Source organism: Ischnura elegans, chromosome 13, assembly GCF_921293095.1.
Source record: "Ischnura elegans chromosome 13, ioIscEleg1.1, whole genome shotgun sequence".
NCBI classification, from domain to species: domain Eukaryota; kingdom Metazoa; phylum Arthropoda; class Insecta; order Odonata; family Coenagrionidae; genus Ischnura; species Ischnura elegans.
In genome coordinates, this window is record NC_060258.1 from 10,076,960 (window position 1) to 10,099,370 (window position 22,411).

General features: G+C 38.4%; 1 protein-coding gene across 1 annotated transcript in view; it reads left to right on the forward strand.

The window, feature by feature from the left end:
* Positions 1 to 21,997, forward strand: part of LOC124170000 — a 79,026-nt gene extending 57,029 nt beyond the window's left edge. The window contains exon 2 of the mRNA XM_046548687.1: positions 20,964 to 21,997. Coding sequence (XP_046404643.1) covers positions 20,969 to 21,997 — 1,029 coding nt within the window. The 5' untranslated portion in view covers positions 20,964 to 20,968. The remainder of the gene's footprint in view (positions 1 to 20,963) is intronic.
* Positions 21,998 to 22,411: the final 414 nt, after the last annotated feature.

Here is a 22,411-nt window from a genome sequence, read left to right on the forward strand (position 1 = left end):
GGCCGGCAGAAGAATTTTGCGCAACTAGCCATCTTGCTTTCACCGACCGTTTCTCATGTGCCATTAACACACGTGTATTTGAGAGGCTACTTTTCCTGATTTTGGAGCTTTTTAAAAGAAGAATGGTGAACCACTGCGTTATGTGGGGGTGCACATTTAAGTATACTACGAGGGGAAATTTTCCTGGGGGCGAAAATGTGTCTCTACACGCGTAAATAATAGATATAAGGAAAGCATGGTTTGCGTTCAGTAATGTCTCCGCTTCCATCTCACAGAGCATGAAAATATTTTCCAATGCCTTTTTTTGTACGTATCGTCCCCAAAATTAATATCACGTGAAGTGCAGGTTATGCCCTACCTTTTTAAATTTATTGTTGGCAAAATTCACATAGTTGTAGAAATAGCATCACGAAACTGTGACACGTTATTTTTGCTGAATTGCAAATTGTTCTCGAAAACAAATTCTAAAGGTGTGTGACGGAAGCGGATATTTACCGGAGTTTCTGAAAGCGATATCATTTCAAATGCAGTAGCTTCATATCTCTAGGATCGGTAATTAATAACATGTGCATTCTCTGTCTCGGTGTCTGTGTTTTGGTGACGGAATCATCATGATGTTTTCAGTTGTGTTAATTTAATATTTTGCTTCTTGTTTTTGTGTATGTGTACGCTGCAATTCTTTTTGTAAAAGAGAATATATCTAAGCATGCAACCAAAGATGATTATCATTGTAATTATACCAGGAGTGCTACAAGCCACCAACAAATATTTATTAGAAGTAAAAACTCGAGTTATTCCCCATGGCATATGGGCAAATATATTTATGTAATGATCTTCCACTGTATTAAGTTACGAGAGTGAAGATTATTTCCCTCTTCAATTGCATGATTTGTGAGTTTTTTTTAATCAATCACTTTATTCTGAGCACAAATTTCTTAATGTGTGACATTTTTTCCTTTCTTTATTTTTATTGTTTTTATAACTCACTCACTCCTTGACGTGTCCTATGTTTGTGAAAGCAAATTACCGGACGAATGAAAATATTAATTTAATGATAATTTTCATAACCTTAATGGTCTTACAGACTTAGGAAAGCATCAAATTTAAAAATGTCTCATTGTATTGGAGAGAAACATAAGTAATCGTTGCATAAAAACACACATCACATACGTACATTCCTAAAATTTACCCTTCACAATATTCCGAAGTGCCATAGAAGTCGTTCTTAAGAAGGAGAGACGTAAGTAATGTTTTGAATTTTGCTAATTCATGGTTCATTCAAGTTTAGGAGGCAGCTTAGGCGCAGTGAGGGGGGTGTTTTGGGGGATAAAACCCCCCAGAGCTCAGAGAAATTTTTAAGTTTAATCCATATGACTTAATTGGATTGATATTACAAACAGAATAATGTAAGGAATAATAAAATATCTCTCAGAGAGCCATAAAACTCACCATTATTCCACAATTTACCGCTTATCCTGGTGGATATGCCATACCCCCACACACCCCGGTATCAGTTGCACCCAAACACCCCCACCCTTAATTCCTAGCTGTTTTCTTGGGATGCAAATGATTATGAATTTGAGAACAGGTGAAATGTGGCCTTTTTTTGCTGAAACTGGATTCGAATCTCAACAGGTGAACATCCCTTTTGTCTTTGGTGTCATGAGAGGGGAAAGGGCGAAATATATATATTAGGATTTTCCTTAACAAAGGGGGAACATTGCAGAATGAATAGACTGGGTAGGGTTAGAATACCCAAGGATTTGAAAAATGGTCTGCCATATACTCTTATTGAGTTTCCTTCAATTGCTTAGTTACAGCTTGTTTTTGAGAGAGGAAAATTAGCTAGCCTGGAAATAATTACACCAGACAATAATATTATATTTAAGGAAGGACTGTATTTAAGCTAAATACAATAATTTCAAGATGACTGGAGTGAGTCTCCTAATCATCCAGTTGCCACTCAAAATATTATTTTAATTAAGGACAGACGTCACAATATGTTCATTAATCATAATGATATAATCAGACACTTCTTCTCTTCCCTCCCCCCCTCCATTTTCGCACTCACAACCTCGAGACAGCCCTGAATGTTGCCAGGGATGCCAAATTACAAAAAAATATTCGGGGGGCCCAATCCGGGTATCCTGCCACGGAAAATTTTATAAGTAGTGATTTTTAAGTTTTCTAAGCATTTTAGATGAGTCATACGATCAACAATAGAACCATGATAACTTATAATCTCGGTATCTGGACACTCCAGGAAAAATCGACAAGCCTGACACATTTTTTCCTCACACCCATAACGAATTTCAGAGGGGGTTCGGGCCCCCTCAGGCCCCATGGAGTCGGCACCAATGAATTTTGCTTACGATAGTTTAGGTTATGAGTGATAGCACTTTTATTTCTGCGTTTACAATCACAGCATCCGTTGCATTTTTTAAATTTTTAGTTAACGATCGGCCTATGATTTTTATGGGATATATATTTCTGCCTATAATGGCAGGCGTGAATTTGACAAATAAACCTGGAAAAAAAAATCGAGAATTTTATAATGTAATTAGTGGGAGAACCCTAACTGATAACATTAATAATACTATTAGTAATAATTATTGCTTAATATTATGTAAATTAATGAAATTCGAACAATTTTGTTACATCTGATTTTTTTGGTCCTTCAACAGGTATGAAGAATGTGCCTTCTACAAAACGTCGGAGATGAGTGCCTTGAAGTTATTGTTCTTGTTCCTGAAATTCATTGTCTCGAAGAAGAGATTCGTATTTTATTCCACGTCAGTCATTTTGGTGAACCGGGAGTTGAAAAGTGACTATGGCCAACATATATCAATGCCTTCGCAATTGTTACCTAATCGGTGTTCGATTTAAAACCTATATATATATATATATATATATATGCAAAGTTGGATACCATTGTTTTAATTTCATTATTATTGCTATTATAACATACCATTTTGAATTTTTAATGCCTTTATCACAAATCGCACAACTGCTCAGATACAATGTTTGTGCGATAATATCTGCATTCTGAATTTATAATCATTAATTCATTACTACCGGTGTTACATTAATAAAAAGAACATATATTCTCCTTGGTAACACCTGTATATTGTATTTATCCTAATCTACAATGGCACATAAAAAAGATTTAGACTCATTTTTTTTTATGACTTAACCACATTCAATAATTTTTTGTATTAATTGTGTATTCTCTTATTTCATGAATGTCTTACATTCTCTGCCAATGAGATCCAATGTCTAGGTACTAAATCTTGACAATGATGCATTAAAATGGTAATTAGTTTGATATGATTTATTCATTGTAATTTTTTTCATGGTTTCACATACAATATGTACCTTACAGCCATATTTTTTTCAAATGAATACCTTATACTATGGTTTAGTTTTCTTTTATTGCCATGATTTTTCAATATAGCCTTGAAGACATATGGTTTATGCTATTTCTATCTTTCATCCATGTGAAGAAAGAAAATATCAGTTGGTTGATAAGTGTATTTTTCATACCCATTGCTGACCATAAAGGGAGGATCTAATACTATGAAAACCATTATATGTTTTTGAATATGATTTTGTAATTTTATTCTAATAAAAGAAGAAATTAATTCATATATATTCTTGCATAAACTCCGCATGAATTTTCTCCATGCAAAATCAATTGTTTAGTGGCAGTGTTCGAAATTGTGCGAAATATATATATTGTGAGAAAAGATTTCTTCCTCTGTGGATTTTTAGCACAATTTGTGGATTGCGCGTGACTCCGTAAAAGTTATCACTGTGGCTAGTCCCGGTATACTTGAATGAGGTAAGTGTTTATCAAGAATATTTTGGGGTGAAAAATGTGATCAGATATGAAAAGGATGGCATATTTGTGTGCAGTGTCGTCTATTCCTTCATCAAAGAAAACGAAATCCATTGGTTGCGATTCGAAACCCAGCATTAGTGTGTTCATAAAATACTAAGTATTTAGTTTCAGAAATACCGGTTGAGACGAATGGCAACGGTCAATTTTATCCTCATTTGAAAAAGGCAAGATATGCGCCCATACGATGCCACTCTACATGACGTCACAGGGACCTAGTTTCTATACGAGTAGATAGGATTTATACATCGTCTGAGATTACCAGTGCATGCATGAGGCACAGTGCTTACGGAAACATTTCTTAATAATCACCTATTAAAACTGCCTAGGTTTGGAAAGTTTCCTTCGTTTGATAAGGTATTAATAATCCTTATTTAAGCCAAGCACTACCTGTTAGCTGGGTACTGTGCTACCTGTAAGCTGCCTGCATTGAAGCGGTGCTCAAAGCCTCGCATCAAGGTCGCCTCACACAGCGACAGCTGGAACAAGAATGATGTCACACGGGCTTTTCCCAGCATTCTAACTTAGCCATCGAATATTGGCGTGCTTGAAATTTTTCACTTTTCATTCATTCGCGTAAAATAAATATCTAAAAGTATTTTTCGATTCAGACAATAAAAAATGATAGGAAACCACCCTATTTATGGAATTTGTGAGAAAACACAGCAGGGAACATTGGGAAATAGTTCAGGAGTCACTGGCGGATACATAGGGGGGTTGGAGGGGGTGTAACCCCCCCTTGCGGGGCTGCCCGCGTTGCCGAACAATGCAGAACCACAATTGTAACTTTTTCATTTCATAAGATAGCTTTGTATTGTATATGCGTATAATCAGTAGAAATAAAACCATCTAAAATTTTACATGTAACTTCATTATTTTTCATTACGATAAAAGTGTAGATAGCTCAAAATATCTTTTGCACCCCCTTCAGTATTTTTTTTCTGTATCCACTTCTAGCGGGGGTGCAACTAAAAAATTAAAAAAAACGAAATTGATTTTTTTCATATATCTTTCAAATTGTAGCAATCTGATCTTCATCACTAGTTTCACCAACGTACAATTTACGCTTACTTAAGAAATTTTATATACTGTGTAATGCAGTTAAATGATAAATTCAGAATTATATGAGCTCAGTTGTCGGGTATTTAAACGACGATTTAAATGATTAAACTCAATTGCTTTATTAACTGTAAAAAAATGTTTTTAGTTCTAAAGCTTGTTATAAAAGCTTGGCCCATTTACGGGGCAAATTAACGCAACACTAGACCGACGCTTGACTGATTCTCAAAATCGTGAAGAGAAGCCAATATAGTTAGCAGCATTCGTGTAAAATGACTTAATAGGCGCGCCAGTTATAGTATCTCACGAAACATAAAAACACGATGATTGTCCTTCATAAAAGATAACGAAATATTAAAAACTCATGAATTTACACAAAGTTGTTTTAACGAATTAAATTTTTTCGATTATGGAAAGAGTTAAAATTAGTTTAAAACCCATTACTTGGTGCCCGGTTTATCAAAAATTCCCCCCCCTCTGGTTTTGAACAACCCCTGAAAGAAATTCCTGGCTACTCCACTGTTTTGGGGGGGTAAATCCCCGTCCCCAGAGCTCTGAGATTTTTTTATTGATAGCTCTTTTTACTCACAAAACGCGTTCCGTTGCATAGTTTTGGTTGGTGAAGGTTGCGAAGCATCATGAAAACGGAGCCAACCTTTTGCTGCAAATTTGCCATGGTCAGTAGGCCGGCCCTTATTTTTCAGAATAGAGAAAATCTGTTTTTCTGGTCACAAAATGATCCAAATTAGATCTATATTCACGTGTTAAAATTTGGTTACTTTAAAATAACGGCAACCCGTGCCCCAAGGGCCCTAAGTACTAAGGACCCTTAATTGATTTTTTTGGGGTTAAAAAAAAGAGCTATTCTTGTGTAAAACGTAAAAGTAAAGCCCTTAAAAACCAATTTTCTGTTTGTTTTGACCTATTTCTAAGCGTTTAGGAGATATCGTCCGTCGTAATGTAATCCCCCCCAGGGCACCACCCCGCACCGCGGCACCGCTGAGGCACGGCCCGCACCACTTACTACAGAGTTCTCCTCAACCCCCTCCCCTCCCTCGGCAAGGACTTTGCTCCTGATGACAAGATTTACATGGTAGTGGTGCAGTATTGAAGAGGTTGTTTCTCTTGTGTCATGATTAATGTTGTCAAAGCCTATAATGTCAATTTTGACCCTTCAACGCCGAACTATGAACTGGGTACCAACCCCTTAAACCTGGATTATTGCCGCCATACGGCCGCGAACCATTAGAGCCCAATTTTTTTCAAGACTAGCGTTTGAAATTTTCAAATCGACGCTATTTCTCCTTACGCCCCTGAAAAGTTGTGAAAAAATTGGGCATGTGCTTCATTAAGAAAGCCATAAAATGACGCAAATTGCATTGAAAAAAAAATGCTTTCTATCTCGAGATATTTAAAAAAGAGTGGAAATCGAAATATCGAGCTGGCCGGCCCTGGTGGGCCTCTAGCGGGCTGGAAGTGTGGGGAGGTTAGTCCTATTTTATCCCAAATCCTATGCCCCAAGTCTGGGAGAAATCCGTGAGGGGGGACTTTTCAATGTCTTAATCTGCTATGCCCTTTCGGTTGGTTCCCATAATTATGCCATATTTCCCCGGAAACTAAGATCACCTTGTCCATCAGCGTCTCAAGTGGAGACTTTTGTAAGCCCATTTAAATGCGCCGTGGGTGACGATACTTGCGGGAAATTTGCGGTTCCTCTTTCGTCATATTCGTGCTTCTGACCAGACAGCCAGAGTCCCCTCGAGTGCTGATACGGAACTACACAGTGGCGCGGCATTTTGGCCTGATTTTGGCGCTTGGAACACAAAGGGCAACATCGTCATTCGAGAGGCGGACGTGGAGAGAGAATAGGGTCAACAGTTTTCGTGTGCGGAGTGGAGATAAAGTGCGCATGCGCTTGCTTTTATTCCCTGAGGAGCCAGGATAAGAGGATCGGTATTATTTTTACGTGGATATCGGTGAGTGTTTCATTGCTTGTATTTTTCGTATTCGCATAAAAACATAGCGACAGTTTTGTATCACTACCCTCGTTTCTTTAATGTCTTTCTTTATTAATTCCCAATAGAAGCACCGAAAGGATTATATCATGATTAATGCGTATCATAGTATACACTAAATATATTACATCTGTAGAAAATACATGCAAATGTCCTCTACCACGCAGATAATATCTAGATATTATACGTATTGCATCTGCGGTCATAATATAGGTCTTATATATAGATTAAATACGAGTAACTCGCCGTAAATCTGTATATTATACTTATCGAATGATCCCTGATTACACCATAAGGATATTATTTGTATATTTTAAAGATTCTGGAATACGTCAAGGAGTATGGATCATCAGGCTTGTATAAAATATGTATAGTGTAATGCATCTCGAAATCTTAGAAATATACAGATATAATTCTTTAGGTGCTGCTAGTGTTACACTATCCCTGTCGGTTATCAGTGCGTGATTGACTGTATTGCGTGTGTTGAATTAATTATTGTTCAGTGAAAATTGTGTAGTGAGTTGATAATTTGTGTTGAATTAATTTCGAAATGAACTGTATTCAGATCCCATCAGTGTTGTCCTTCGAAAGTGTGAAATCGTAAATGGTCGTGCAACTTTGGAGGGATAGGGTTCGCCTGTAAACTTATGGCGGAAATCTATGAGAAGTTAAAAAGAGTTCAGGAAATGCATTGTGGCTGACGCGATATCCCTGTTAACTTGCCTAATCGTAAACTTTGCGTGGGTAATTCTGCGATAATTACACGCGAGGAAGGTCGCGCGAGGTATTGCTTACAATCCTAATTAAACCCACTGTAACTGAACGATACCAAGAGAATGTAGCAATTGCATCAAATTGCTGAAATTTCATAATTCTTGGGAATGAATATGTGACCTCATGATAAAAATATTCCAATCAACTGTTGCATAAATGTGGAAGGAAGAGGACTAATTCACTCAACAGAGGACATATTTTTCGTTTTAAATTTTCATTTTATGGATAACGTTACATTTCGGAGGGAGGGGGGAAATACCGCTGTTGTCAACGACGAAAGTTGGGGGGAGTTAGTAAGGCAACGAGTGTTGCTAGGTATTTCTGTAACCGGAATAATAAATAAGAGCATATATTTTGTCATTGAAATTGGTTTTCTTGTTTTTCAAACTATTCACCTCGATAACTGATCCACTTTTGCATACCTGTGGACCAATTTTAATCATTGACAGCATTAACAGCATCCTCTGGCGTCTGAAATCGTTGCGAGCGTCGCTTATTCTTTAAGGTAGGAAGCAAAAAGAAATCAGTGACTGTTTTGGCTGATGTCCAATATCAATTCGATGTTTTGCAAAAGATTAAATATTCAGTTATTTGGGTTGATGCGTGTTAGGTGCCATTGTCATGAAGAAGGATGATCCTAAGTCGCTGTGCGTTGTTTTTCCTAAATACTTTAAAGAATCGCGGGGGAAAACATTGTACTGTACTATTCAGAATTGATCGTTCTTCAATTCTCTAGATGTACTCAAGCCATATTCCAGTTCAGTGGCGTAACTCTAGGAATATACTTGGGGGGAGATGTGGGCCCCCCAAGCAACGGGGGTCCGAGAAAGTTTTTGAAAAATTACATGCCTGGATAGGCATTATACATTATGTAGGTACTTCAACTTTAACTTTACGTACATGCAGTTATTAAATAAGGCAATAGTTTTTTATTATGTTTTTCCTCTGAGGCTTTGGGGGGCCTCTAAACCCCTCGTCCCCCTCCCATAGGTACACCACTGTGCCAGTTTATCTAAAAAAGCTATAACGATAGAAGGATATTTTCTTAATATCTTTTTTGTCCGTATTTTAACATTTCCGTTGGCTTAGATAAAATTAAATGCGAGTTTTAGTGCAGGAAAATGACTAGTTTACTATCGTGAAACTTAATTTTCAGCTGATTGCTGGTTGTAGGTCGCAACCGTGGTGATTGGTGATGATTCTTTCCCAGGAAAATATGTTTGAGTCATAAAATTGCGAAGCCATTGAAAAATTTATCCCTTATTGAAAAAACTGTTGAATTTGTAAACAGTAAATTGGGACCGCTGTTGAATTCAACTGTTGGAATTCAACAGTAACCGTAGAAAATACAAGAGTTACCGTTACAATCCAACTGTTACCGTAGAATATCCAACAGTAACTGTTAAAATCCAATAGTCAAATTTAAAATACAAGAGTAACTATTAAAATGCAACAGTCACTGTTGAAATCCAACAGCTTTTTCGCAAAGGGGAAGTAAAAAGAAGTTTACATTGGGCATGGAAAATTTTTATTTTAAAGTATTAAAGAGTTGTGGCTAAATACTTACCAAATAGTTAGCACTGACCCTCAGGGAGATTATCAATATTCCGGTGAATGTGGGCGTGGTTTATCCTACCAAAGCACCCCCATTCCGGCCACCCTTACTTAGATCCACGTTCAGAACCAGTGATGCCCCCCAGTGGCGCAAGGGGGGGGGGGGGTTTAGGGGATAAACCTCCCCCCCAAAGCTCTGAGAAATATTTAAGTTTAATACATTTCACTTAATTAGATTGATATTACTAATAGAATAGCGATAGTATAAAAAAAATATCCCTGAGAAAGCCGTAAAACTCACAATTTTGAACTATTTATGTTTTAATTCCGCAATTTACTAATCTCTCACCCACAGACTTAGATTTTAAAAGTTTCATCCATTTTACTTAATTCGATTGATATTACTAATACAATAGCGTTAGGATAAATAAAATATCCCTCAGGAAGCCGTAAAACTGACAATTTTCTTCCATTTATCTTAAAATTCCGCAATTTACTAATCTCGCACCTACCGCTTATCCTGGTGGGTATACCAAAACCTCCACACACCCCGGTATTAGTTGCACCTAAACTTCCCCCCGCCTTAGTCTTAATTCCTGTCTGCTCCCCTGGTGCCCCCCCCCCCAGATATTTACTCCACTCCTTCGGAAATAGAGCCTTCTTTTTTTCCTCTTGCCTGTACCATTCTTCTCTTTCCCAAGAATGACCTTCATTCGACTGCATTGTGGGGTCTATACACCCTACGGGACCCCACACAAACAAACTCCCCGTCCACTAGCCTTCACCCTTGCTAGGCCTTTGCTCTGCTTGTCGTGTTTATTTTTTTATATTTTGGAGCTTGGAGTTGCGGCGTCAATACGGGACTTGTCTCCAAAGGATAGGATTTTTCTGATATAGAAACAACGTATTGTTCCTCCCCGAATTACTTTTTCGCGTACTTCCATATTTACTCAATCGGAAGTGAAAATACTTCGGGTAACCATTCGAAGACTAAGTTTCCTTATGATCATGTTAAAGAGTGCACTCGTATCTTTAAGCATTATAATGGTTGCACTGGAGCGTAAACAACTTATTACTTCGTGGCGGGATATCTAAACTCACAACAGCTGCGATTTCTGAAAGTGGTTTCCCGCTATCCATTACGTACCGTTTTAATCCCTCTCATTACTTATTACGTCATTACCAAACGAAAGTATGCAAAATACAAAATTATATTCGAGCGTGCATGTGAAAGAAGCATTCCGTCGTCCGCGAGTTACGAGATAGTGATATGGGTCGATCATGAACGATTCGATCAGAAAGATTGAATCTCTAGGTGAATCAAATGACTCATCATTCATTTCGTTAAACAATTCGATCATCAATCACTCCGACTTCCGGTTTCATATCAATCATCCCGGTTTCCGTTTCATTTCAAAATTTGGAAATATTTTTTGATTGATAAATATTCCTTGTCGCCATGGACGACCACCCACATTTGTTCGAAAATAAATAGCTATATTTTATTAAATAAATTATAGCGTTCGCCATTTTGCCATTGTAAATCATTATTGCGTGTCTCTCCCCTTCCCCCCTTCCACACATGAAGTTGAATTCCTAAAGCTGTCCCCACTTTCAGTTTTACGATAGATGCCCTATTGAAAATGGTCTGTAATTTGTAAGAGGGAAAAAAATCACTGTAGGAAAATCTTTGAGTTCCCATAGTCAAATTACCAAGGATTAGGGCATTTTCACTAGGTTATTTTGATTACTGTACATATAAATGCCTGACAGAAATCCTCAAAAAAAACACCTGTGGTTCATCGTTAACCTTCTGCCACGATTTCTCCGGAGAAGCAATGAAGATAACAACGTCAACATGCGCTGACTATATTTTATAAATTTACTTATTCATTATTTTTCTTTAAAATTATATGAATCAGAGTATGCTGACTATCTGTTACTTGGAAATCGCGATCAAAATAGTATATGAAATGATAATATGGATAGCAATAGCGTTAACAAAGCTCTTCGCAGATGTGGCAATATTTATTTGTTTATTCAAAGTGATTTATTACATCCATTGATTGAGTCTTTTCGATCTTGATTCCTTTGAGTCTTTTCGATCATAAAGATTGAATCAATTGATTGAATAAGTTATGTTTCTCAAGTCAAATTGATTGAATCACTAAAATGATCTACTCTGCCCATCACTATTACAAAATAAAACGTGATACGGTCGGAAATATCGATAGAATCGACATCCATTACCGATAGTCGCACGAGTGCGCATCGTTTCTGCGCAGAAAACCCGCCGAAATCATTCACCTTGTAGAGCGGTCACGGCGAATGAATTTAATTCGAATGATCTTTCTCTGTGTTAAATTTCATGCACGGTATTGGATTGTATTTAATTCACGAGAGAATATGCAAAGGACTTCAGTCGGTGATAGGCGATTGCCTTTTGTTATCAACAAAGAGTGGAGTAGAACCAGCGGCCGGGACTAGGGTCATGACAGCAGTGACGACGAAGATGAAAGCGAGGAAATAATTCCACCACGTCAATATGAAGTTTGCGAAGCCCTCTGGACGTTAAGGAATCTTGATCTCAACTCCCAATTAACCCTTTCGAGACAGCGGAGTTTTCGTCTTACATTAGCATGACCGCTTCACTTCGCCCCAAGAGACTCTACTTTCTCGTGGTACGGAGCAGTTTTGGAGGACATTCGTTGAGAAGGGTCTCGCTGAACCTTTTTCGACCCCTCCACGCAGGGACTTTGCATTATCTCGGACTCCGAGAGTAGTTGTGCTCCCTCCTTTCCGGGTTTACGACCATACCTGCGGCATTGGTTCGCGGTCAACTTATGTATTTTTTATATGTATTTAGCGTATGGATAATATTGTTGGTTGTACGTAAATCGCTACTTTGAACTGAATTCCTCATTGTTTTCAGAGCATTGTCAAATTTCAAACGAAGTTCTAAGTTCAATATCAACCCATTTAATGCAGCAACGATTTCCATGTTGATGTTTATACAGAACTCAAGATATAAGTTAATATTTATCGTAGAATTTCGTTTAAAAATTGTAAACGCTATTCAAAAGACAAATAATTCAATTCTTAGTGTTAATTTCTTTTGAAAATAACAAATATTTATTTCGAAAACAGACTGTATAAAAAATTGCATGACCCTTACCGCTAAGAGGGGTGATATAAGGCGAGGGGTCAGGGTACCTGCTCCGAGATTCCGGGGGTACAGCCCGCAGTATTATTGGGTCCCGAAACAAAGACGTCGTACACCCGCCACTGTCATTAAAGGGGGAGAGCTACAGGAAACGTTAATTTTAATTGGAAGTTCTTGTACGAAAGTCTCTGTACACGAGAACGTATAGGAAATAATGTAAATGCTAGCATTCCTTCACTTGTGTAATAAAATCCCCGAAGAAAATATACGGCTTTCGTCTCTCGTGTCAAGAAACGTCCACACGTGTGTTTAAATCTTTATTTGGGAAAAGGTTAAGTTCCCATCTATGAAAGTTGGACGCCAATGTGGAAGAGCAAAAAACAACAGATTTATTTAACTAATATATTACATCTACGTCTACATAATACCCTGCAAGCCACCTCTAGGATGTTTGGCAGGGGGTGATGAATCACCAGCATGCAGCATGCAATTGGACTCCCACATGAACGCCACACCGTCCAAAAAACGTCACGCATACTATAAAATATACAATCATATGTTCTTAGGAATAAAAATGAAATTAGGAAATGCTAAGTTTTACATAGGTTAGTTGGCTACACTAAAAGTCATATAATCTATTTATGAGTTCTGTCGCTGCCGTTATAATCTCTTATTGATCGTGGAAAAAAGACATTCTGAATCTGTCTGTTCTACAATCTATCTCTCTTATTTTATTTATATGATCTTATCCGATCTTTGCATATTTACCGTATAATTTCCTGATTAAACAAGTTAAATATTATGCTCAATTTCCCACCATTCTATTTCGCTGCGTACTCGTAAAGAAATGGCACTTCCAACTCTATTAATGAACTTTCTTATAGCACTCCTAGACATAGCTGTCCATGAGGATAATGCAAACTGGTTCCCTGCGACTGTATACCCTCTATAGGAGCTGTACGGAAATGTATTTATTGAATTTTGAATTGTGAAATTATATCTCTTCATTGCTTTTTTTTAAGATGTACTGGTGAATAATATTGCATAAAATGAAGAATTTAAGTTACAATATCGTTAGGCTCTATATACCACCAATTTATTTTGCTGGGTACTCGTAATGAAATGGCACTTCCAACTCCAACCATGAACTTTCTTACACAACTCCGAGAGATATTTCTTTCCGAAACCTTTGTTTACTGTTTCCTGCACCCCTATGCTTTCAAGAGTCCCAAACTCCCCTCCACTTGTATCCCTCCCCTCCCACTAGCATTTCCCACCCCACCCTCTGTTTTCCTGAGCTGGGGTGCGTCGTATGAAAACACGGCCAACGAAACGCAGTGGCAGGCGAGGCACAAGTCCCTTCACCCACCCCTTACCCCTCCGCACCCCTCTTCCTCCATCACCCCCCACTTCGTCAACCAGGCTGAACCCACCCCACTCTCAATCACCCCACCCTAGAAATGGGAGAAATTACGCCGCAATCCATTAATCGTATCCAATGATCATCGCTTTCCAAGAATCAATCCAGTGTAAAGGCCTTTTTACACGGGCCACGGAATTGCGCAGGTTAGAACTGCATTAATTTCTAAAGCAGCGTGGAATTGCGCGAATGCATGAACGAAATTAGAACGGGCTATTTTGCCGTCTCGCATCCACGCATTCTCGCATACGTTCTAGCAATTCACCGCTTTCACACGACGCGTTTTTTATTTCGCCTTCGCACGTACGTCAGACTGCGCAATTCCGTGTACCGATGATTCTACCGATTATGTGCAGGCAACGAATTGATGCGATTGCACCGATACTATAATAATCGCGAGGATATCGTTCCAATTTTCAATACGAATTTTAATCATCACTATCAATTCAAATGTACTGCGGTATAATTGCAATATAAAAATAAGCCACCGGTACTTGATTCTCACGCGAATGGAGATATATTAAAGCAACAGCTATTGCATACGATTTTTAAAAGTTGAGATGGAGCTTAAGTAATCGATTCAACGATTAAATCGACGCCTCATAAACGATTACATAATCAAAACAATCGCAGTACAATGATCGATTATTTTTACCAATCACTACCCCACCCCCTTTGAACGTTTTTCGGCTGTGGAGGACACAAACAAGGATTGGAAATTATGATATTCTTTATATGATATAAACAAGATTTTAGTTTATCACAGGAGTACTAGTACTTCATAGATACAATTAGGTCATGTTGTTGATTCCACCAATATCTCTTTTAAAAATCTTATGGAACACGCCACTTCGCTGAAAAATGTTTGCTCTCCATTCGTCATTTGCACTGCTGCACTTGCTTTTATGGATTTTCGTCTGATGTAAAACTTCTTATCCTGCAAACGCTATTTCCAGTACACATATTCACGAGAGCAATTTGCATGTTTTGCATAAAACAACCGTTTTCGCCGGCGCTGTAATTGGGTGTTAGATGGATCACAAAGGCCAATAATAGTCTATCATTTGAAATGTTCCTGTATAATAAATATATTTTTTAAATAATTGAGGCAGTGTGCTAAGTGTGAACAATGTTGCGTTAATCGTCAGCGGCACGCCCAACTCGAGGCGTTCTGCAATATTCACGCGCTTCTTACCCGAATTCTTTCATTCATCTTCAATTGTTTTCAGTCCATCTTGTTCTCACTTGTTTCTTCGGAAGGGCCGTGGTCCGAAGACGGATAAAAATAAAACTTATAAAAATGAAACCTTTTTTCGGAAAAAAATGCCGCATCAACTGCCGAAAAGCTCAGCTGCGAGGATATCGTGTATCTCCAGAAATCACTAATTTATTTTTCCAACTATTTCCTAGCTTAAAATGCTTAAATAACTTTAGATATACGCCGTGTTTGGTCTTGTTCTCTTTTGCATTACGTGCACATTACAAATATTTTAATCTAATAAAAGTACAATACCTATTGCCGAAAATCATTTTTAAACACCATTTAGTCTAAGAGGTGATTCATGCAGCAGTTGACCTCAAGAAACTGGGAACTTTGAAGCTGGTAGGCTGAAATAGGCAAGTAGGCAGTGGGTGAGAAAAGGGAGGGGGGCGTGAAACACTTTTATATTGCTCTCGGGTAACTTGATAGTTTTTTCGAAGCTAAGGTCTTCGTAACAAGATCCCTGTGAGAGCTGGGACCATTTTTTATTTCGGAGAAGAGAAAAGGGTCAGAGGGGTTGGGGAGGCGAGTGCTGAATGGAGGGGGATAGCGAATCGTGGGAAATGCGCAAATGTTACTTTCCCACGGCACTGAGCTTCTCTCTACGGTAGTTCCATCTCCTGGCGAAGATTGAAACACTGTGCCTGTCCTTATTAGCCGTAAATGACACATTGCATATATTTCTTCTAATTTTCGTCAAACAATGGATGCGGGAAAATTTTACGACGGGACCGCGATCTTCAAACGATCAATGCGGGAGAACGATTCTTAAGGGAACTAAAGATGCGGGAAAAATTACACTGCCTACATATGTGAAATATTAACGGTGAACGTGCATGAATTGCGGGAACGTGGAAATGAAAAAATGCGTGAACGATAAATCGGCGTTCCACAGTACAAATCCCCTGGCGGCAACAATTTTAGGGTCACTAGCAACGGAAATGAGTGTTTTTAAGAAGTTTTGGACAATATTACCTGAATTATTTTTTTTTAAACGTGTGTACATTCAAAATGATGCTATGAAACGCTGATATAGAAAGCAGTTTTTTTTTTACTTTACCGCTAACATTGAGAAACCAGGTCGTGAAGTAGTGATAGCATATCTGTTCTATTTTTTGTTGTATTTATTGTGCACATTATATAAATGTATTTCAATATTTTTGTTTACCGTGGTACACACAGTCAGACATGCAATCCTGAATGGAAGAGGAAATGTCCCTTGCTGGAATGAATGGGTTTTGAGTTTAGATGGCCTTGCACTCACTTTCCAAACAATGTGCTCCCTTCTTCCAAGCCCCCGAAGGAGTCCGTGATATTGTCCTTGGGTCGTAGTCTATTGAGAATTGGTTCACCAACCTTCTTCGACAAGAAAGAGAGCCGTTTTCGAAGGATTACATGCGCAGCCAATGTCTCAAGTGCGCGTCGAAAGACTTGTGTATTAGGTCCTATCTTCGGAAGGTATAGAATTGGTACAAACGGGACACGTATTCATAACTAACTATAATTTTTTCCGTTCCCCAATAAATTTTTGCGTGTAAATACAACGATCAGCGGCACCATAAGTCAGAAACGGCTCATAAGAGTCACCTCTGACTTGACGAGAACACATTGAGTTCTCTCCTTGTAGAATAATTAATGTATTTACAAACACCACTAAGGTGCACTGCATTTTTTTGGATAGGAAGAAAGGAGAAATTAAAGCTGATTGACCCTACCGGAGATTGGTAAAGTGTATCATCATATGCATTAATATTAAAATAAAAAGGCATGATAGAAGCATGAAGAATTAAAAAAATACCAAACTAAAAACGAATAAAATTCCGAAATATATCATAAATAAAAAAACGTGAAACAATTAAAAAATATGTACTACTTAATGTTACCGTGGGTATTTATAATAATGATATACATGTATTCCACATTATGGTACATGAAATTATATTAGCCTACTCAATCATGAGTTTTTACAAGGTGGAATATGGATGCACCCCTGTGGTAAGAACCAGTGTTGGGCTTATTCACGAAAAAATACAGCGACCGCCTAAGCCTTTTCCCTTCGCCATATCCGAGCGTCATTTATAGATGACCTTAAAAAAATCTTAAATAGCATAAAAAAATTTGTGCGCACCGATTTATTTCGATCATTTTTTATAAAAATGTAACACTTCCAAGTTTAAGTGACGAAAAAAGTTGTTCGGATCACGGCAAAGTCCTTCTGTCTTGTCCTTCAAAAGTGTGAAATCGTAAATGATAGTGCAACTTTGGAGGGAAAGGGTAGGCCTAAAAACTTAGGGCAGAAATCTATGAGAAGTTAAAGAGTTCGGTTATATACAGATTTGCAAATCTGTTTACCGATGTATTTCGAAATCTTTTAAAAATATACAGACACAATCAATTTGGTGTTACTAGGGATACGTTGATCTCTCTAAGCGCTGAGCTGCTTCTAATCCGCTGTAGTTCTCGAGGTTTCCCGGGGTGGTCCGATAAGAAGTACCTAATTGTGAGGCCCCCTCCCATCTGTTGCCCACCCGCGCCAGTGCTGATTCCTTCGCATCTCCCCTCCTTATCTCGTTGGAACGTGTTCTTGGCCGTGGAAGAAGTCCTTCTGCTTCCATGGCACGACCACCGAGAGAGAAGGCCTGAGCGCTTCGCCGTGATACGTCACGAGTCGTAGGCGGACGGAGGCAGTGACGAACACGATGATAGTGTCGATTTGCGGGGAATACGTAAGAAAACCAAACGATACGTAAACAGACATTTCTCCGGCTACGATTTCCATTATGCAACGTATATACCAGGCACGTCGACTTGCAAAAAATATTGGGGGGGCCCAAACCGGGGGAACATGCCCGGAAAATTTTATAAGTAGTGAGTTTTAACTTTCATAAGCATTTTAAAAGAGATTCGTGTGATCAACATTAGAACCCAGATAACTCGAATTCGATATCTGGACACTCCGGGGAAAATGGACAAGCCTGGCATATTTTTTTCTCACAGCCATAACGAATTTTAGATGGAGCTCGGGCCCCCTCAGGCCCCATGGAGTCGGCACCACTGTTATGTACTTACATTTAAAAGATATTTACAGTATATCCCTACCTCGGGAAACGTAATTGTTTCAAATGGACCAACGCCTTCGCCGAAAAATCTTCTTTGAAGAGAAACAGGCTGCTTCCGAATGCATTCGAAACCTCGGGAATATCATCAAAAGTCTTATGATCAGTAAAACATTAGTGGTACTTATAACAGAGAAGTCATAGGAATTTTACATTCTTCACGGGGCTTCTACTTTCAGTATCGCTGAAGATTACCTTCTTCTGATAAGGGTGTAGTAAGTAAGACTTAAATAATTCGCTGTGCATACAATGGTTATTTGATTAACAATATTTGATCTAAAATACCAACTTAGACATGGGCCGTATTATCATCTCGCTTGAAGGTAGCCCATTAATTCATCCCTATCGTTTCACATGCTTTCATAATTTACTACCTACCGAGGAATCATTAATTTAATACCCTCAAAGACTTTAAGATTTTTCTCTGTACATAATCGCACTTAGATTAACACGATTTGTTGGTACATAATACCTGTGAAAGAACTATACTTAATGCGAAAAAATCTACACGAGGATATGCGCAGCATTCTATATAAGCGTTGAAATGCGAGAATTTCAAAGATATTTAAGTACTATGAAATAATTGAAACCATTAATTATTCAAGCGATAACGCAAATAATATTGAAATCAACCTGCAAGTACACTCGAGAGTAGAATTATTTCAAGAAACCAAAAACAATTCGTCTACCTGTCAGTGTTTAGTTCAAATATCTTTTTAATTCACTTTCAAGGACGATAAAAATTTTCTGAGGCACACAACATAAATACACCATTTCTTGAACAGTTGTATTCAATACTGTTGCCCACAAAACCTCCGCAAAAGCTTTTAACCTCAAAAAAATTTAGCGTTCAACAACCTTATCACCATTGTCACCGCAATGGCTTATGAATATAAACAACTGCAAGCATTGTCGGAAGGCGTGGTTGTTAGCCTACGGCTCGTGACGTCGGTGAAATGAAAGGCATCAGGCCTTCTCTCTCGGTGGTCGCGGCTTGGGTCTGTTTCAGCAAGGAGCCCAAATACGGAAGCTGGCCTGGTAGCGGAGACGGGCAGTTGAGATGGACGAAGTCGTTCCTTGCAAAGATCCGATCTCTATGATTCAAGTCTACAGTGTTGCTTGCCTCGTACCTTATTCCTTGTCTATATTTTCGTCGAAATCCAATGGCCTAAAAAAATACTCGTCATGCCTCCAGACAGTCGATTAATCCACCAAAATAATAATTCTGGTCCCCTTAACTGGATAACATTTAGTTAATTTAGATCATTATTTAAGTTTAAATAATAATAATAATGATGATTGGCGCATTTTAAAGTACATATGTTAACTATTAACTACGTATTGTCCTTCAAAACTACGTGTTTCTCTACGTTTGATACGCGATTACTATTTGCAGTATAAATGCCGCGGGATGCCCACTCGTGGAAGTAAATTTAGCGTGTACTCCGGAGCGAAAAACCCCACGCGATATATTTCCGTGTTAACCTCTGAGTTGCCGACTCGACGGCACGGTGTTAACGAGTGAGAAAAGCAAACAGGAACATTTTAAAAATACAACGTCACTGAGGGAGAAACTCCCCTGCCTGCCGCTTGTTTTTGACCCATGGTTTCAGATGACTGACTCACATTGAAAACCAAGGGCACTCAGTTCCCCTTGGACATGCGACGGGGGGAAGATGAGAAGTTTGTGTAAGAGACGCACCCTAGTTTTCCGATTCCATTTCTGAAAAAAAGGTGCGTCTCTTACACGCGCTCCTTCGGATAGATGCCGAAGATCCTGCAATCGCCCGTTCTCGAATGAGGTGCCGATACAGCTGAGTTTGCCATGGCAATGAATACAACTGTATCACTCACTCGCGTTGCTCATGGCGACAGTGGAGCCGAAATATTGACCCCTCAATTTTTCTTGTTTTAAGAGTTGGTTTAAAATTTTGTTTAAAATTTTAATGTTGCTTTTAGTTTTGATCTTTGTAGGAACTATTATTTGTATTTTTCATGTATTGTGAACCATTTTCCAACGTCTATACTTCGCCGATGAAAGCTGAAATTGAAATAAGAAATACATCTGTATTTCGCTTGTATTCACAAATATATTTTAATGACATAAATATGGCCACCGTCTCCACAACTCATACTCACTTTTACCCATATATGAATGATTTTTAAACTTTCTGGTTAAAAACTTGAATAAAAATAATTGATCGTATATCCAACAGTCATTTGGTGCGGCGTTCATTAAACATGATAAGAGAATGAAAAATACCAAGAGAGAGTCCTTATGCAGTGTGTTGATGCAATTTCAGTAATTTACATAAAAAACTTGTGTCTGATAGTGTGATTATATTTGTTGCCAGTGGTGATTATGGTCGTGCATGTAATGTGTGCTTATTCTTTGTTAGTAAATCTGAGTCCCCTAGTAACCATCAATGGAAATAAACGTTGCTCGTTTAATATTAAATGCGTTTCTGAGTTTGCATTCGTGAATCAAGGTTTCCTTGTTCCCAACCACCATTTTCTTAATCGAATTCAACCCGCTTATTTTCCAACATCCCTCCATCCTGAGATCCTGAAAATCCGACTCACTTTACATACGTAATTTTACTCATTGATACCATTGTTGTCAGCTGAGAAAACAATAGTGGTGCATTATTTCCTGAGCAGCCCTCATACTCAATACATTTCTTTTTTTATTTCTCGGTGCAGTTGAAATGGCTGACGGAAAGAGGAAAACCTTCAAGAGGAAATCGGAACCAGAGGATGGAGCCAGAGATTCAACGGATGAATTGCGCAACTACCTATCCAGCGATTTTGCTTCTCTGCGAGACGAGATTCACAGAGAGATCACGTCCAGAGATATTCTGCTCAGAAAACTGGAGGAGAGCGTCACTAGATTATCTGAAGATATCGCTCCTGTGAAGGATTATGTGGCGGCAGAGATGGAAGAGGAGGACGACGACGCAAGTTCTCAATCTTCAGACTCGCCTGAAGGTGGCGCTCCTCAGGACGGAGACCAGGAAACTGAAGAAGAGAGAAATAATAGAGCCCAGAATAGATGTGTTGACGTGATGATGAGTCTCACGGAAATACGGATGAATAACGAGGAGAAAACACAGAAAGTCAGAGGTTTTTACGAAAAGATATACAAAGCATCCCCCTTCACCTCTCTTATGTTGAAGTTCCTGGAGAGAAATGGTGGAGTGAAAGTACTAATCGATTGTGATTCCTCCAATATCTCAAACTTAGGGGGACGATTGGTCAACCTGGATGGTGAAAAATGTAATGGAACAGCATTTCTAACGTTTGCCGACATTTTTGAATGCAGGGTTTACCTGGGAGGTGTGTCTGGGCTATTCAGGTTATATAAAAGGGGCCAATATGTAAACGAAACTTTTGACCCTGAAGTTTCCCTGGCTCAGAGCTTGGCACAGATGGTGATGTACTTGACCTTCAAAAACCGAGGATGTCCTTATGCATGTGGTGATGAAATGTATGAGAAACTGTATGAGAAAATTGTGCTTGAAACATCGCAGAAGAAGGAGTCAGTGATCATGGATGGCTGTGTATATCATGCCTTCAGTATGAAATCATCTTTAGCGAGAGAAGTATCTTTGATTTCGGTCGTCCCGGGAATGCTGGTCAAGTACGGTTCGAATGAAGGAATGTCGAAACTGCTGGAGCAGGTGCCTTTGCTCACGTTCTTCTTCATTCACCATGTGATTCCCAAAATGAGGAGCTAGTGTCTTAGGTAAGTGACTTACTTGGTAAACATTATCAGAATTTAGGATTTTATATGAAAAATCCACTTAACAGATCTACTAATGGCAGTCAACTCTAGATTGCAACAGATTCTCTTTGATACCATTGTCGTCGGCCGAGAAATTTGTGGTACTTAACTTATTAGCAACATGTGAAGTCTTGTAAATCATAAACAAAGCTAAAAACTGATTTCCATCGAATTTTATTGTACCTAATATAATCAAAACACAGTTTATTGATCTGTGTCTGATTCCTTGAAACAAAAACAAAGTATTTTTAAGGCATTTTAAATGTAGTTAATGCTCACAATATAAGTTTTTAGGTTTGATATATGTAGTTACGAACCTAAACTGAAGTTGCCACATTTAAGTACTATTTGTAATAAAGTGAAAGAA